The sequence below is a fragment of the Aquila chrysaetos genome, chromosome 2 (assembly GCF_900496995.4).
Source record: "Aquila chrysaetos chrysaetos chromosome 2, bAquChr1.4, whole genome shotgun sequence".
In the NCBI taxonomy this organism is placed as follows: Eukaryota; Metazoa; Chordata; class Aves; order Accipitriformes; family Accipitridae; genus Aquila; species Aquila chrysaetos.
Window position 1 is genome coordinate 45,220,713 of NC_044005.1, and position 18,262 is coordinate 45,238,974.

The 18,262-nt window shown below is 36.9% G+C and overlaps 1 protein-coding gene across 43 annotated transcripts in view; it reads left to right on the forward strand.

The window, feature by feature from the left end:
- MADD (MAP kinase activating death domain) overlaps window positions 1-12,217 on the forward strand; it is a 76,787-nt gene extending 64,570 nt beyond the window's left edge. For 28 of the 43 annotated variants that reach the window (XM_030032775.1, XM_030032767.1, XM_041127858.1 and 25 more), the window contains 4 exons: window positions 3,773-3,781; window positions 4,039-4,108; window positions 8,982-9,028; window positions 10,682-12,217. In XM_030032775.1, the coding sequence (XP_029888635.1) occupies window positions 3,773-3,781; window positions 4,039-4,108; window positions 8,982-9,028; window positions 10,682-10,789 (234 nt within the window). In that variant the 3' untranslated portion in view covers window positions 10,790-12,217. The other 15 variants (XM_041127864.1, XM_041127882.1, XM_041127832.1 and 12 more) reach the window with 3 other exon arrangements.
- Window positions 12,218-18,262: the final 6,045 nt, after the last annotated feature.

Consider the following 18,262-nt stretch of genomic DNA (forward strand, 5'->3'; position numbering starts at 1 on the left):
TCTCCTTTTTCTTCTTCTGCTAGAAGTCAAAAACAATGTTGAGCTCAAACTGCTCATGACTTGAACAGTCTATGGAGATGACTCTATGTCATAAACAGCCAGGCATATATGCATTTGCAGTGAGAAGAGATATATAAGAAGGTAGCCTCATCATCATCATGGTTTCTTAAGTGTAACAGGCATCTTCACAAGATGAAGACTCTCAGTGTTAAGCACACAGTGAGCAGACATGCATCTGTCCAAAAGAAAAACTCCAAATCCTAGAACATACCCTTGTTCTTAAATTTAAAGCCTTTTTTTTTCCTGAAAGACTGGAATGACATTCTGAAAGAAACCTTAGGGAAACCTAGTACTGCTTGTTATTATATGATTGTCAGGACCATTACCAGTTGAATTTCGTACCACAGATACTGAGTCCTGTGCTACCACCAGCACTCCTAGAGTAGTAGCTTTATTATACCCTTCCTCACAGAGAATGGTGTTCTAATTTGTTGTCTCTGATGAAAATTACTACATCTTTTCTGGAAGACAGTCTGTGCAGGTCAGACCCAGGAAGTATGCTGGCTGTCTCCCCCAGCCGAAAGATTATTCCTCCTCTTCATCACCTTTCCAATGAGGCTGTAGCCAGATGAGTTTCCATTACTTAAGATGGATATTGTAACAAGTACAGTTCTGGAAAATACACTTCATTTATTCAGTATGTTTAATTCCTGGCTTGTTAGATTTACATTGCCAGCTGGCAAGGACATTCAGTACCATTTAGTGGACCTAAGACATATCCTTGTTTTCCTTCTCAAAACAAAGTGTCTAGACAGATATCAAAAGTCTGCCATTTGAGGGTCTGTATGGAATGGACTACTGTAGCAGTTATGTAAAGGACTCCTACAAGTTGCACCATGCACAAAAAAAAAATCCCCTCCAATTTCGTAATCTGTGGACCTAAAGGATGTTTGCATTCTTATTCTAACACTCATCAACCAGTCTGCTTTCTTAATAAAAGGTCTGCTATTCTAGATGAATTGGTCTTTCCAATTTTCATTTAAATTATACGAATTGCTCCCTAAGGCAGCTGACTTCAGAATATGTATATGAGCATGATCAAAACCAGGATTGTACAGCCATTTTTCTGTGTTTGAAAATGCCTTTTTCCATTTCTGTTGAGTTTGGATGGGGATACTGACCAACAAATGCCTACAGGACCTCCTCAGGCACAGCTTTCTCTTCATCTTCCTCTCCTTACTCCATATAGAGGCACTGTTTTTGGCCCTTTCCAAGTACTCTTTTCAGCAAAGCAACTTACTAAAAGAAGGAATTTCTATTGCTCTTTTTGGTTGGACATCAAAGAAATAATTCATTTAGAACACAGGAAGAGGGCTTTCCACTTTAAAAAAAAAAAAAAAAAGATAAACGGAGTCTATTCTGTCCTACCTGAAAAGACTGAATATACTGCTTCAGTGTTAGAATGGTGCTTGCTTTCATGAAACTGTTTTTGAAGGCTCTTGATTTGCAGCGTGTGTACTTTCTTACTGCCTTGTGAATTCCTCAGGAAATGTCTTAGATGCATGGTGGGCCAACCCATTATTGACATGTAGTAGTTGTCTTTAGTGTTCACAAATTCTCTCACCATGCCAGCAGCGCACATAAGTTTAAGAAGAAAAAAATCTTCAAGTCTATCTGTGCCTAGCAGGTCAGAGGAGGTCCTTTGGAATAGGGAGGAATCAAATGTACCTGTGGCATTGGCAGATTATTCTGAGTTTACATCTACAAATTACATTATAATATTGGGACTCAGTAACTCTGTCCCCGTTACGAATTCATCTGTGTCAAAAATAGATGGAAGTTTAATAAAATGCAGCAGGCACATGCCCATCTACAGTAGGATCCACACTGAATGCTCTGTCTTGAAGAACCACAGTTTCCCTAGGGTAAGTAACTGTTATTTCCTTTATGCTTGTTTTCTGATTGAGTGAGAGGAGAGCATCTGTCCCTTAAACAATATAGCAAGAAATTGCCCATCAACTCCTATGTCTTCTGAAAATGGATAACTTAAACTGTAATTGTGACAAACTCGGTAAATTCTCATCCTGCTCATAACTCTTGTGGAAATGCAGCTCTCCTTAACATTATACTCAGATCATAGCACCTGGGGCAGTCAAATCTTTTAGGCAGCTTTACTGTTACCAGATAAAACAACCAATGTTTTGCCTGAGCCTTGCTGTTGAGTTTCTGAATTTTGTACTTTAGACTACTAGCAAAAACTTTTCACAGAAAATATTACAGAAAAAGGCAACCAAGTGCAATAAAGAAAGTGTTCTCTTATTGACTTGTTTACTCTGAAACTATTCCTCAAAAAATAAAACATTTTTGACCAACTAAACTGATAAAGGACGTGGGTGAAAACAGGCAAACAAAAAAGATGGGATTAAGTCTCCTTTCCCTTGAGTGTAAGCAGAAAGCAAGCTTCATGTTTTCTGATTAAGTAAGTGGAAGTTTAGTTTTTTATATTGAGCAAAAAATATATGTGTCTGTTAGTTCTCTGCTAATAAAAATAATAATAAAACACCTTTGACTTGAAAATCAACCTGATTTCCTTCAGACGTATGGTGCATTTACTGATCTCTATTGATACAGATAAGCCTGTTTCTTAAAAAAAAAACACAACAATTTCTGATGTTGACTTCCTTTGCTTTTCTTGGGTAGCATATCATATATGATTACATGGGTGTTGCTATTATTGGATTCAAGAGGGTTGCAGGTTTTCATTTCCCTTCTTTCCAAGACAATGAAGTTTCTCTAGTAAGATTTTAAAAAAGGATCCTGAGATTGGTGTCATAAGTGTATAGGTACTGAAAGTATCAATCCAGACTACTGTAATATAGTCTTGCAAGGGTCTCTCTGAGGTATTGGGGCATACACTTACTCTGAATGGTAGGGCAATGTAGCTCTTAAGTGTTTCTCTTGCCTTGAAAAAGCAAGTATATTAGAAACTGGAATATGAAATTGATCCTTATAGCATTTTCTTACAGCTTCTTATGTCTGTGTTCTGACTGACCCTTTAGGAGATGTGCATATAAGAAGGGACTGTTTTGTATCTTGAAATAGATTGAACAAACGCATTGTGCTCAGAGAACTTGTTTATTCGTGCACTCTTGGCATCTAGGTTCTGGACTGAAAAACCTTGTTGTGTAGTTCAACTGTTTTGTCTTTTGGGGTTCACGTATGTAAAATCTAAGTTTAAAGCAGGTTTGTTTTCTAAGTGACTGCTCAGCTGGTAGCAGCTGTATGTGAAGTGAGCAAACAATAGAGAAGGATCCAAACTCTCCCATCCTGTTTAAAGCAGAAAACTGGTACTGACTGTTAAAGGAGACAGTTCCAAGAGTAAGTATGCAGATTATGTATCACAAACTGTAGTAATAAACGGCAAGGCTGTCAGGGAGAAGGAAGATCAGTGGTTCCTCATTGGATTAAATTCAACTGCTGAATAGGTTAGGAGGATCAGTGTCAGGGTGGGAAGTATAGTGCCCCTTACCTGCCCTCTGTGCTGGAGGAGGATGCATGGAGGGGCAGAAAATAACTGGGATGGATCAGAGGCTACAAATCGTGCCAAATTTGGGAGCCAGCTTTTTTTCTCGTCCCCCTCTTCTGTTGTATTTCAGGTGTGTTGGTATTCTTTTTGCAATAACTCATTTGAGTGCCTGAAGGGGTAGCAATGTTGGATATGTCAGAGTTACTAACTCCTTCGTTTCTCTTCCATGCTTTCTCCTCCTGCAAGGAGCGGAAGGTACTTCATCTTCTGCTGTCTTCGCTTCTTAGCACTTTTAAGTTATTTGTTGATTTCTAGCATTGTGGCAAGTTTGTCTTTTGAATATTTATTTCACCCTTTATTTTTATATTAAACTGTAAATGAACTGGTAGTGTATGCTATATTACTTCAGGTTGTATCTGCTGTGATGATGTTTTTGTTTAATTTTGGTTTTTACTTTAAAAAAAAAAACAAACCTGACTAATTTTATGTTACTTTTCCTCCTGTTTTTGTAGGTTTTCATAGAGCTGAATCACATTAAAAAGTGCAATACTGTGCGAGGAGTCTTTGTCCTGGAGGAATTTGGTAATTACATTATTTTGATATTAGGTCTGTACTCACATGGCAGTAACTCAAATTTCCAGTCCTCAGATTCAGAGTTGCACTGCAGCTTCAAAGATGGCAGAGAAATGTAGACTGCACGTGAGATGTTGCCTAACTGAGAGATGGGTGACTTAACATAAAAATTTACACGTTAATTTTTATCATAATAAGATTTGTGGCCTAGGTGTTTTTTGTTAATAGACAGAGGTGATGTTCTGAGTCTTCTGAAGCAAACAAAACAACAGTTAAAATTGGATGTGTGCAGGAATTTTCTTCGGTATGTTCCTTCTTCTGAGAAACCACATTTTTAAGCAGGGCTTATAGCTGATCTTTCTCAACACATTATGGTTTCATTACAAAGAATTACTGTTACTTGCAAAGTTTCTTCTTTGCTGTATGTGGAATTTCATTTTTGTTGTATGGAGCAGGAGATGTTTTGTCAGGTTGCACTTTATCCTGTGGTTTTTGTTTCAGAGCATGACTGGTAAAGAGTGGAAAAGTAAAGGTTAAGGAGAATAGAGAATTTGTGCTATTTTGGTCAGTTATTACTATTACATATAATCTGCCTACAGTCTAGTTTGGGGAACATTCTGGGTTACTATTCAGTGTTAGTGTCAGTCACATGATACTTAACTAGTGTCTGAAAAAAGAGTGACTTCAGATGCAGCTCTCCAGAAAAGTAATCAACATACTTCTCTTGAAGTAGTGCCCAAACCCGTATTGGTTTATTCTTCCACCCATCTGTGAGACGTTTGTCTAGGTCTTTAGTGTATGTATGAAACATTTAAAAAAAAAAAGATAAAATTTACAACGTTCTTTCCATAGTAGATCAGCATCCATACTTTGGCTGTTAATCAAAATCAAAATCAGCAGCTCCCTTTACCAAGACTCTCATTGTTCTTTGGTGCTGTGAATAGAATGTGCTGGCTGAGGGATTCTCTCTTAATATGAGATTGCTGAAATTAATGTCTTTGTCCATAATAACGTGTTGTCTCTTTTCGGTGATTCAAAGTTATAACGTATTCAGATGATAAAGCCTTTCTGACTATTACAGTTTGCTTGTTGTTTGCCATAAATTAATCTCCCAGAAGTCTGGGATATGAATTTGTGAACAATTTTTTCTCATTTTCTGAAAATGTTGTTCATGGTTCAGATGATGAGTGTATTTAAACCCTAAAAAATTTCTAATAGTTTAGATGTTCAGAAGTTGTCTGCGCTTTATGGTTGCATATTCCTTTGATACCATGTTTTCACCCTGACGGGCATGATTCATTTTACTACTTCCAGAAATTGCTTAAGGCTGTAAAAGATTATTGACGAGTTTTACAAAGATGAGAGTTCAGAAGCCATAAAATTAGCTTAAAGAATGGCTTCAGCTTCTGAAATTAACTTAAAAGAAATTACTTGGATCAGAAATGAATTTTGGATCATTTTTTTGAGAGGTTTCAACTCAAAGTATTTCTTTTAATAGTTTGTTTATATTGCACAAGAAGAAAGACAGTGTTTGACTTAGTTATTTCCAGTCAACTTCTATTGATGACTCTGTAATACAGCATTTAGCCCCTAAATAAGGACTGTAATAACTGGAGAAAAAGAACTTCTTTTTTTACAGAAAATTTTGTAATCAAGGGCCTATTGCAAAAGCTAGAATTGTGATATGGAACTTATAAAAGGGTAATTTTAAGAAGCAATTAAAAATAAACTGGGACTTGGACACTACTGAGAAATTAAATCAATTAAATTAAAAATACCCTCCTCTCAAAATAGGGGTCACAGACAAGAACCAATTTAAATGTACCAAGTGAGATTTACAATTTGCCCATCCAGCTAATAAAGAAAAAGAAGAAAGGAAGAACGATGTTGCAGGGGAGCTAGCCTTTCTTCTTGTGCAGAGATGAGACTACCTCAGAGCTGCTTTTTTAATTGTTATAAAGATAAGAAGATACGCCAATCTGTCCTGTTCAAGAGAGATTAACATGTTAATTTGTTAATAGTATACTAACAGCATTCAGCAAAAACTTGCACGGGCTCCTTAAGAATGAAGTTATTTAGCTGTGTTAAATGTTGTGAACCTTGTAATCAGATTCATTATAGTAGGAGTATACTGAAGTACTATCTCCTTTTAGAAAGGTAGAGAGTGGTAAGCATGTGTATTCCAGTGTGATGGGAAATAGTTCAATGCAAGATTTGTTTATTTGATTTTGCCAAGCGTGGGCGCTCCAAGTTTAGTGATATTGCAACAGGAAATTAAAGGTCTGTTTGTGTTAACGCTGGGTTTAGATGGCAGCATGAAAGTTGGAATTGTGATTTCAAAGCAGGATGCAAGCAGAAGTTCAGGAATTGTTGCCCACAAATGGAAGTGGAGATTTAAGTAAGTGAGGAGAAATGTAAGGCTCTTCCCTCTGGAATTTGAGTTACTGCTGCGTACTTGTGCTTTACTTTTCTTGTGGCCCCTTCACCGCCGCTGCTATGAAAACCTTCATTCTCCAGCAGGTAAAGTGATGTCCCCTAAACTCATGCTATGCTAGCGCCATATTTTCATTCACAGGACCAAAGGCTGCAGGATGGTGCTTAATAATTTACTCCCTTCATCCACTTAGTTCAACAGCATCAGGAATAACTTTTAATGTTAGAAGAAAAGTGCTTCTGCTAATCTCTTAATTTGAGGCTCGGGTCTCTCTTTTTTTCTTTTTTCCTTCTTCTTTTTTCTTTGTATTCTGCAGAGGTAGTGCTTTGACTTCTCTGACTGTAAATCCAGTCCCATTCTTTTTACTCTTCCTAACTCAGTCCTCTCGGGAGAATTTTCCCCATTGGAAGGACTGTGAAGGAGTACTTTACTTAAAGACAAGGCAACTTACTGTGAAGTGGGGAGACAGTACCTTGCCTAGGTGCTCTCCTGTTCCCTCTCTTCCTATTCTCAATGATGATACAGGTCTTTACAGCTTCCCTTCTCTCCTTCCCTTGTGGCACAAGGTCCTTACAGCTTTTCCTTCCTGCTTTTTGAAGAGTATATGAACAGTTGTATGTTATCCAGTGGGCAGTGAGACTTACACTGCTGTAAAAGTCCTACCCTATTTGGCTGTGCACCAGCCTCACTCCCACCTTTATCCCCTGGTGACATGGAGTTAATTTGGAACATCTGGTGCCAACGGGTAAGGTAGCTTGGATGTGCACCTCCTTATCTCCCCAACTCTAGTCACTGGTATCACTGGGGCAGTGCAGCCTGGGTGTGCACTTCCCCTGTTTCTCAGTCCTTAATATAACTGCCAACTCCAAGAAAAGAGAGAATTGAAAAACTAAACAAAAATATTATGTTAGTTTTTACAATTGTATTCTGTACTTTTCACTAGATTTTTTTTCAAGAATGACAATACCATGACATATGAGAACTAGTAGGCACTGGTTTATATTTAGAGTACTTTCTCAAACCCAGTCTGCACTGCCTACTTTTGGCCCCTTAGAGTGTGATCCGTCTCCCTCTCCAGCGTTTAGCTGTGTCATACCATAGTTGAAAAGATGACATCTGCACGGATAGGTTTTGTTGTGGACTTTTCCTAGTTAATTCATACTGAACTCATCTGCTTCTGTTTCTTTTCTTGTCACTAGTAATATGTGTAATAAAACAATTACCCTTCCTCTGTGAACCTGGTATGATTTGGTTTTGCATAATTTCTGTATTGCTGCTTCTAAATTTTTTTGTTGTGACACAGAAATTCCATGGCAAATTTCAGCTATTCTGGAAAGGGAAGTATTCAAAGTTGGTCTTGATATTCCACTGATCTTAACATTTTAAATTTTCCATCTGTATGTTCTTAGTGTGGTCTTTGTTCTCTCCTGGTGGTTTCCCATGGTATCTGTTCACAACAATATTTGTAGACCAAGTGTGGGTCAAAGGCACCAGTTCAGATGCAATGCACACTTGCTTTTTTATGCATTCCACAATGAGAACAAAAGGCAAATTTTCTTTAGCTATACTATGCCTGTTTCCTTTCTGTTAGTTTGAGGCAGTGCAAGGGAGCAAGATGATATTTTCTGGATAATAGATTTTTTTTCACCAGTGCCCTAATCTTTGTTATATATAAATTCTTCTAGAAATCGACAAGCCTGGTATGTTAAGAACACGTGTAACTGAAATCAGTATTTTATGTTAAGGCAGCTTGTTCAAAAGCAATGAGCGTTTTCAGTATGTCAAGTAAATACCATCACACACATCCTAGACAGGAGAAATAATCTCTTGAGAAACTTGAAATAGAGCTGGGAAACAGTCTTCCAGTTTAGAAAATTTTCTTCCTCAGCTTTTTTTTTTTTTTTTTTTTTTTTTTTTTTTTCTCCCCTGGATTTCACTAACTACAGAGTGTCCAACAGTTCTTTTGAGATGTGTTATTCAGCAGAGGAGGATTCAAACATCTAAAGGATAAAATCTTTGGGAATTGCATACTGAAAAATTCCTATGGAATTGCTGGTTTATGTTTTATTGTAGTAGACATTAGGCATATTTTGTCATTAAGCATATTTTGTTATTAATTTTGCTGTCTAGCAGGAATAAGTAGTATGAGAAAAGCCAGTCTCTAAGAACCATCAAATACCTACTATCGTTTTCCAAACAGAGGCAGCGAAATATTTTGGCCAACCTGAATAATTTATTATGACATTACCAGTATCTTCAAGGACATATGTAATGTAAATGAAGAGAAGGAAGAGTATCTAGAAGTGAGGGATAGTGAGGTGCCCTGTACCTGCACCTGCTGTCTGTGTGCATCCCTTCCCTTTCCTATGGGAACATTGTGCTATTTCTTTCCCCTTTTCCTCTCGTTTTTTGAACTTTTTGTTTTGTCTCTTGCCCGTCCGGTTTTAGTTCCTGAAACTAAAGAAGTGGTGAGCCACAAGTACAAGACGCCAATGGTGAGTCAACTGTGATGCCTTCTGGTAGTTCTTTAAAGGATGTATCTTTTCATTTTCATGTGGTGAAAAGAATTACATTGAGATTGCAGGATTTGCAATACAGTACTGCAGTGGAACACCAGCTGCTCTTTTATGATAGTGTTCCTTAAGGGAAGACAACAAAACTTGGTGATTGTTGTTTCTATGCAACTAGAGGAACTCACAGGTAGTGCAGAAAGCTTGGTCTCTTTAGTTAAGATAGATAAAGATGTAAGGTAGCTGGTTTGGCATGAACTTCAGGACAATAAGAGCTAGTGGAACTGTTGAATTTAAGACAGTGCAGAACACAATCCTTAATCCACAGAACAGATGGAAAGGGAAACTAGTTCCTGGGCATAAAATGATTGCTAACTGAGTATATGAAAAATTCCCATTTCTTCATAAAAATGAGCAGTGAGATGCAAGAGAATAGTGTAAGTATCGATTCGTGCCATATAGGTGAGTTATTGCTGTGGTTTAGTGTTCAGTTTTTATAACATTTTTTGAACACCAGCAGTTAGTTGATAATGATACTTAGCACTTTTACACATAATAGTTCCAATGATCAGGCTTATATGCACTTATGAGGAAGAAATAGAAGCCAATGATTGTCATCAGAACTGAAATTTCCTCAGTTATTTTATGTCTGAAGTGCAGTGCGTATATTTGGTGATTGCATGGAAACTCACAGTCCTTCAAGAGGAGAGAGAGAAAAATTACTTTAAGAAGCCAGAAATATTTTAGAAACAAAATGCTTAGAATATTTATAATTTAAGAAGCAGATAGCTGTATCTTTTAATAAGAAAAGCCAGTTTAATGAAAATTAATTGTATTTTACACAAGTGTTTTAGCTTGTGCTATAATACAACAAAACACGTTGTTATGCTTATTACCTCTACAAAGGTTATAAACATCAACTTACAGGACAAGAACCTTTAAGATCACCAGAACAGCCAGTATTAGAACTAGGACATAAACTAAGTATAAGTCTTACCTTCACTGAATTGTGCTGCCAGTTGCATGCGAAAAGAGGACTTGCTGTTAAATAACAGCACACTTGAGTTAAAAACAGTAATTCTAAATCTTCCTAATGTTATGTGAAACCCTCTGCTTTAAGGTGACAAAATTGCTTGGTATTCTTCATATGAAATATGCAATGTTGGGTTGTGGGGGTTTTTAATTAAAAAAAAAAAAGAAAGAAAGAAAAAAAAGCTTTTATTATTAATGGATTCACTAGCTTTGGTTAAAAATTACAAGGATTACCAGTCCTTGTACCTTTAAGCATAAAAAGACAGTTGTGAATAAGGAAGAATCCCACCATCTCATGAGTCATGGTACAGTATTGGATGTTTAGTTTTAGCCTTTTTAGTTAGCACTTTCAACCCCTCCCAGAACACTTCTTGTAACTTCATACAACAGACCAAAAGCAAATATATTTGTTATATTTGTTACAAGGCTTTTCTTCTTTATCCATCTCAGTTAGAAGGTAGTATGGGACACTTTTTCCTGATTTTGTCTGTCACCACAGTAGTTGTCCCATGAAGGAAGACATGCAGCAAAATACAAAATGTGCAGTAGATTTTGTAAAACACTAAGGCATCTGAATTTCATTATCTCCTTTTCTAAATTTTGTAGGCTCATGAGATCTGCTACTCCGTGCTGTGTCTCTTCTCTTATGTGGCTGCCATTCGTGGAAAAGAGGCAGAAAACAAAAGCAAACCACCTCGACCAGTTTCCAGTTGATCACAATATTGGGAAATACCTACCCTTTGGCACGTTAACATGCAGTACTCCCATTTTTACTGCAGTTACTGGAGCTCACTTTACTGTATTCTATGAGAACTTGATTATTTATGTATGACCCTGCAAGTCTTTCCCCATAGAAAAACCTAAGACTTCACTGCTCAGTCTCTTTCTGAATCCATCCTTAATGGAGTTTTGATATGAGCTGTTAAGCAGACAGTTCTGAGCATCAGCATCGAGCTGTGAGTGACCTACTCTGGCCATCCCTTTGGAATTCCATTTTTCTTAAGATGACTAACAGCTTGAGTTCGGGGGTTTTTTTGTTTCTAGTGGTACTTGTTACAGATGAATCACTTTACAACTGCAGGCTTCTGCTTTCAGATTCTCTGGTATGTACACAGTGGAAGCAGTCTGGTCCTGCATGTTGTTTAAATGTAGTGTTTTTATTGTTTTCCTTCTGTGTTGTTCATTTTTACCCACGAATGTGGAGTTCTTGTCGCATAGTTCTTCAGACCCTTTTGGTAGAGATGAACAATTTAGCTACCATAGTCTTAAAATGTTATGTGACAACTGAAGTTTGGCTATTAAATTGGTCCATCTGTGGAGATGACTGCTTCTCAAGTGGGAAAAGAAGTGGCGAGAGAAACTCTGAAGGCAGTATATTGTGAAAAACCCTGACACCTCATGGATTGTATGGATTTTCAAATGGGAGTTTAGGTTAACATTTGTAGATATCCCAGCAGTAGAGTTAACAGATGCATATAAGCACTACCTAAAGCAGTTAATCACAGGGATTAGAAAATGAATAAGGAAATTTAAAACTTGGAAACATTATTGGCAGAAGCACACAGCAGACCCATGTCTTTTTGGGCTTGTAACTATACACAAGATATTTCTACAGCAATCTGCAGAACACGTTCAGAAGCCCAAAGGATTATGCTGTCTCCAAATTTTTTAAGCCATTGCTTTTTTTCAATCTGTACCTGTATATCAAGGAATCTTGCAAATACGGTGTTAATGGATAATGAAACTCACACAGTTAAAACTATCCATGATGTTCCTTATTTTTAAGTAGGCCCATTATGAATGTTTTTTGCATCCTGTTTTTGTTCTTGAACTGTACTGCGCTTGTCCGGAAAGCTCTTAGGATGCTGGAAGGAGAGACTGTCTAGAGAAAATAATGTTACGTGTAAAATACCTGGAAAAAAATGCTCTGATGCAAACTGATGTATTGTATGTTTTGACATAGAATTCTGAGTAAATGCACCCATAAATAACCCTGTTTTGGCTTGGTCAGGGTATCTACCATTTTGAATGGAATACACTAGTAATGGGTGGGGAAATGATGTAAATATTATAGTACCACATTTATTTATAGAAACTGTACAGCTGTCTGAATGTGAAAATAAAATGTCATTCAACCAGCAACTGGTTTTCATCCTCCTGTGCTTTTCTATTGATGCAACTTATTCTGAAATTAATATAACTATATACAAAATACATCATACACATATCTGAAATAATGAAAAAGAGAAGACTGTGAATGGAAAACCTACATTTCTTTCCACATAAGCAGTTGAAAGTCATTTGGGTTTTTTTTTTTTACTTCTATCATAACATCCATGTAATTTGTCTTTTAAAAAAAAAGTCTGAAAAACATGAATAGGGAAAACAGACGCATCTGAAATATTGAATCTTTCGTTTTGCACACATGCAAATAGAAGCAACATGTAAAGGATTTTTCATCCTTTCCTAATATAAAAGCAAAACTGAAATTGGCAAACCCTGAAATTAGCCTGTTTTATATTTAATTTATTTTCTTTCATCTTCTGAGACTGTAAACTTTCTTATAGCAGTATCTGAATTTTTAGCAATTACAGTATTCTTGATACTACTATATTACAAGTATAGTTAAGACTGACATCACTTTGGTCTACAATAGATGTTCCATTTACTGCAATACTGGGTCCCACTTAAGTTAACAATTTAATTTTTAAACTGTAATTATGTTAGCAGGCCTATTAACATATTCAGACCATTAACTTAAAATTGTAAGGGGAGGATCAGAGTTTAAAATAATTAAATGCACATGCACAGTATAATGTAATATATACAGCTCCTTTTTTTTCCCTGTAGAAGCTATATTTTTACAAGTGCATCTTTCTGTGACTTAAAATCATAAAATTACATAAACTGCTGTATGCTCTAGACTGCTGAGAAACTTCAGTCTGGAATAAGACTTTTAAAGGGTCCAATAATAAAAATGGCCCTCTGTCCCCTTTGACAGAATTTTTTTTAAACAACAGGTGTGGCTGAATAGTTATAGCGCTTGCTGTTCAGTGGCAAGGAAGAATCCATAACAACCTCAGCAAGTGGACTGACACTGGGCTTATGTTCTTTAGGTGAGAGCAACTGACTTGGCTTCAAAATTGAAGAAATTTTTGAAATGTATAAAATCTTTCTTGTACTTGATGAAGGTGACTTGGCAGGTGTTCTCCTAACTGTGGGAATGTAGCATATTCATCTGAGACAAAGGCATGCTGTGTAGCGTTTCCACTACACAATGCTGTTCTCTGGATACCAAATGCAGGTCAGACTTAAAATTGTTGTGAATGCATAAGTCATTTGGAATGCAGTTTTCCGTCCTTTCCACCTTCACTTTGTCACTCCTAAGCACTGAGAGGTACATAAACTTTACTTAGGAGAAAAATAATTACAGTGATTTGCATGTGTTTTGTCATGTCCCACTTATTTTGATCTTTAGCTAAGAACTCCTTTGTGGCAGTGAGAACTTAGAGGCTTCTAAACCTTCCAGAACCAAATGGAAGACTAACTGAGAATAACTGGTAATAATAAATAGTGCTAGAAAATTCTTAGAACAAAATGAATAATCCTTCCATTTTTACCACTAGGAGGAGCCTGTGTCTTAATTTTTAAGTATTTCAAGGTGACAACCCTTTTACTTTAACACTTGTGATATTTCCAAGGCACTTACACAAATGTGACAAAGATTCATGAACTTGCCTTAAAACTTAAGGTATTTGCTTATCCTGAACAAGTTTCTTTTTCTCCTACAATTCCTTGTTTGTGGAAGTTAGTTTTCAAAATGACCATTAAGTGTTCTCTGCAAACACTGGGGTTTGGGACTAGTCTTCCTGGCAGTTTTCAAAGTGGAACCAAGGTTACTAATTTATGTCTTCTGGATCGCAGATCTTCATTGTGATGTTCCAAAAAAATGCCCTTGTTTTGTTTGTGAATGCAGTGTCAGTTTCTAATATGAGTGCATCCACACTTTAAAGGTTAAAGGTTTTAACATCAGTGAGTGTCACGACAACGGTACTTATTAAGTGATAATTGTTAAAGATCTCTCTGGAAAAAACTTTGAAGATGTCTGTTGAAGAAAAGAGTTCATTGCTTTAAGAAAACCATTCTAAAAATTTCCTACACCCTGATTCCTAGCTTCAGATAATCTCTACCCTCCTACTTTGACACTTTCAGAATAGCAGAGTGTGTAGAATAAAATGTTCATCTGAGTATTCAAAAGCTAAATTGCTAGTAAATGTACATTATGAAGAATTTTGATTTCAACTAAAGTTCTATCTTGGTGATCAAAGTGGATGGAAAAATGTGGGTATGATTCTAAGCCTTCTTAGGAGCCTTTATGTTGCAAAGATATTGAAGATATTCTAGATCATGCTGCTTATGCCAGAGGGAGGGCTTTTGGTTCCCACTGGGTGTATTTTTAATACGGAAACAGTTGCCTAGAATGGGAACAAAGCAGTTGCATTTGTTCCCATTCAGGTACAGGCTCCTGTTACCACTGAATTCAGAACTAGACAGAAAATAGAAGCTAAGCTTCTCACAAAGAGCAATATTTACATCCCAGTTCCCCTTCACTGCCAAATGGATGAAAGTCAGAAGATGTTGCCTCTGAGGCGAGATCTTCCTTCTGTGAGAAAAATGGCTTCTGCTCAACTCTGACTCCAGTGGTGTTTAGGAACTCCATGTCACTGCTCTTAGACAAGCCAGGTTTTGGTGAAAGGCATCATCTCTTAGCTCCTAAAGAAGTGGGAATTAGGACCAAGAAGCACCAGCTTTATGCAAAGGACCTTGCCACACAAAAGGCATTGCCGGAGAGGCTCTTGCTCTTCCAGAAGTCGCAATTCAGCCAGAGGTGTCTGCTTCTCACAAGGGCAAGACATTTCCAAACAGCTGGGTGGTATTACTTTGCTTCTTCTCACAGCCATGGCTTCACATACAGCCCTACCCTGTAACGCTCTTGTAAGATGTTCAGTGCTGAGCAACAGCTGAGTTCCTACAGCCATTCCCAGTGTGGCTATTTCACTAAAATAGCAGAAATGTGATGATGCTTTAAATAATAGTGGTTATGAGACCCGTCTTTCTAGCACTGTATCAGAAGGCTTAAAAGCTTGATGTTGGTGACAAATGAGATTTGAGTGCAGCTGAGTACAAACCAGACTTAGAGAGGACCTCTTTCAGGCAGATTCTGTGCTCAGATATGATAAAAATAAGCTCAACATTTACACCAAAGTTAGTAAAATCATAAGTTAATTTTCTGTTTACATGTGTACAATGTTTTGAAACTTCTGTGGCACAGTAGTTCTAGCATTGACTAATTTTGTTTTAAAGCATCAGTCCAACAAAGAATCATATATACAACAGTCAAGGGCAAACAGTCCTGCTTCTATTTGCAACAGTTAACTATAGTGATAAACGTGGTTTAGGAACCTACATAGAAATAGAAATCCCCTTCTCCCAAAATAGCTTTACATAAAAAGGAACAAATGGTGGCAGGAAAAACACCAGTAAAACTCTAAACAGTTGCTTCCTTCAAGTACACGAAAACTCTAGTTCTGTATTTCCACTCCTCCCACTCTTTTTTTGCCTTTTCAGTTTCTCTTATTAACTCCAGTAAGTGCCAGTCTATGCACACTGCTCTGTGTATCAAAGTGCTCTCTTCTTCCCTTTTTACCCCTCTCCCTGCTTGGATTCCTCACGGTTTCCTCATTCTTTGCCTACACTCTCTTCAGCCAGTCAGGCTCAGTTCTGCACCTCAATTTCTCATCAGATATCTCCATCTTTTTCCCTTAGTGTTCTTTCATACATTCTTCTCGCCTCTCTGACCATCATCATCTTACAGCCTCTTTGCCCAAACAGTTCAGACCTATGTTCTTCCCTGGTCTCCTGCTCAGCCGGTCTCTGCCCCTTTCCAGATTCCCATCATAGTCATCTTCCTCTCTCCTGTTCTTAGCAAGCTCTCTGTCATCTTCTTTCATCCCTCAGCCTCATTCCACTCTAACGTCCTTTGCATTTAAATAAAATTATTTTTGGTGGAGTGCTGAAGAGTGCTATAGAGGGAACAGAAAAGATTTCCGGTCTTAGTACAGCTCTTCTGCGATAGCTCTCACCAGCAGCTCTTCCCTACAATCCTTGTTAGAAATGGCTCAACCAGTTAATCTGATATTAAAAATAAATAAATTTGTCTAAAACAGACTTGTAACCTAACAAATTGTCCAAATTGTTAAAGTTTTTCAGTGCTGTAGGAAACAAAAAAGTGTAAGAGGAAATATCATGCTTTGTAAATACGTAGTACTGTTAGCCCCCTTGTATCAGTGAGGAAGAACAAGTCCCATTTCCAGGTAGAAATTTTTGAGGACTTTCCTATGATCAAAATCTACTATACTTAGGTTTTTTTAAGGCAACATATACATGAACTGACCTACAATGCAGAAGAAAGCTTGGAATTTTCGGCCATTTTTTTTCTGGGTTTGTTATATGAAAACCAGCAGTAAACAACAAAACTGTATTTGAGAGTTTTATTAGTAATTAGACTTTTTGTGATCATACTTCCCTGGAATAGATCTGGACTGCTGGGGCAATTATTAGCATTATGACAGATACCAAGCAAATGCAACCTTACTGAAGATTAAATTACATTCATCCATGATCTGGGTCCATATATTTGGGTCCCACAATTTATGCTTCCAAGCAAAACAATGAAAACTATGTATGGTATTCTTTGTTTGTTAAAAAAACATAATGAATATAAAATCAAGTTCAGATTATTATCCGTGGTGAAGAAGAAAAAGGGGGCACACTTACCACGTATTTTTTCCACCTTATATCAATTTCCATATATTTCCTTATCCACTGATATTTTATATATATTGGATTAGTCCCTTTTTTGGATTATTTATCTTCTGTAAAGCTATCCTAACACAGAATTATGACTGGATGTGTTCATAGCTATGACAGTTATCTGTGGTTTTAGGGCTGCTTATTGTCAACATTTCTGTCTGGCACAGAAAGCTGACGCTAGACTATTTTTTCCGTATCAGGACCTAATAAATGAAGCTGTTCTTATCTATTTCTTTTAAACTTTCACCAGTTCAACCTGTTTTAAGATGTGTTGCTTATGCAGACTGCTGTGGGGACCCTGCCCAAAGACAAGTAAAGGATATCTCACTGACAGCTTTTGTTTCCCTAAAATAGAGTTCTGTGGTTGGGAAGCACTTGAAAGGTATCAGTGGGGCTATTTTTAATCTCAGCAGACTGTTCATATAAAATTCATTTGTAAGGAGACAGGAATGGCTTGTAGTTCTAAACCTGCTCCAAGACAATATGTTAGTGACAAACCTCTCTCCTAAACACATATAAGGATTTTATTTCAAAGAAATTCTGTGATAAAAGCAACATAAATGACTTTTCTGATTTCCAGAATGCGATCAACTAGTATTTTCTTGTGTTTTTATTCATTCTACTCAATTGTAGATTTCCCTTGGAATAGCTAGCACAATAATCCTTTCTTAGAAGGAATGAAATCTGCAGGTGAGGTGTGCTGAAGCTATCTTAAATATCTGTCAGGCCCTGCATTGAAAAGCTTTGTTACAATAATATATGGGAACCTCTTGATCTCTCACTGGAATTTTCAACAAGTAGAATTTAATTTTTTATATGTAATTTTATATAATAACTTTAAACAAGTAGAATTTTTAGATATAATTTTATATAATAAGCTTAGACAAATCTGAAAAAGTCTATAAAGATAACCGTTCCCTCTTGTAGAAGGAACAGTAAGATAAACTCATGACAGGTAAGGCACTTTATACCATTTTAAACATTCTGTTGAAACAATTTGAGCTCAATCCATTTAATTTGCATTTCACCCCACTGTATCAGTTAAGTATTCTAACTTCAGCAGCAAAGCAGGGGCACAGATCATCAGCTTGTGCTAAAATCAGGTCATGCAATGATTGAAGTGATCACCTAAACTGGAACAATCCATCAAGGACAGCATTTAGAGTTTACAAGCCACTAAGGAAAGCAAGATTTTTCTAAACATGTTACTGAATGCAAGTAGTTTTCTTTGTGTTACTTTGATTTCTGCCCAGCATTAGAATGATCTTCCAAGCAACGATTTATTAGCCAACATGTGAATGTGTGAAAATTTAG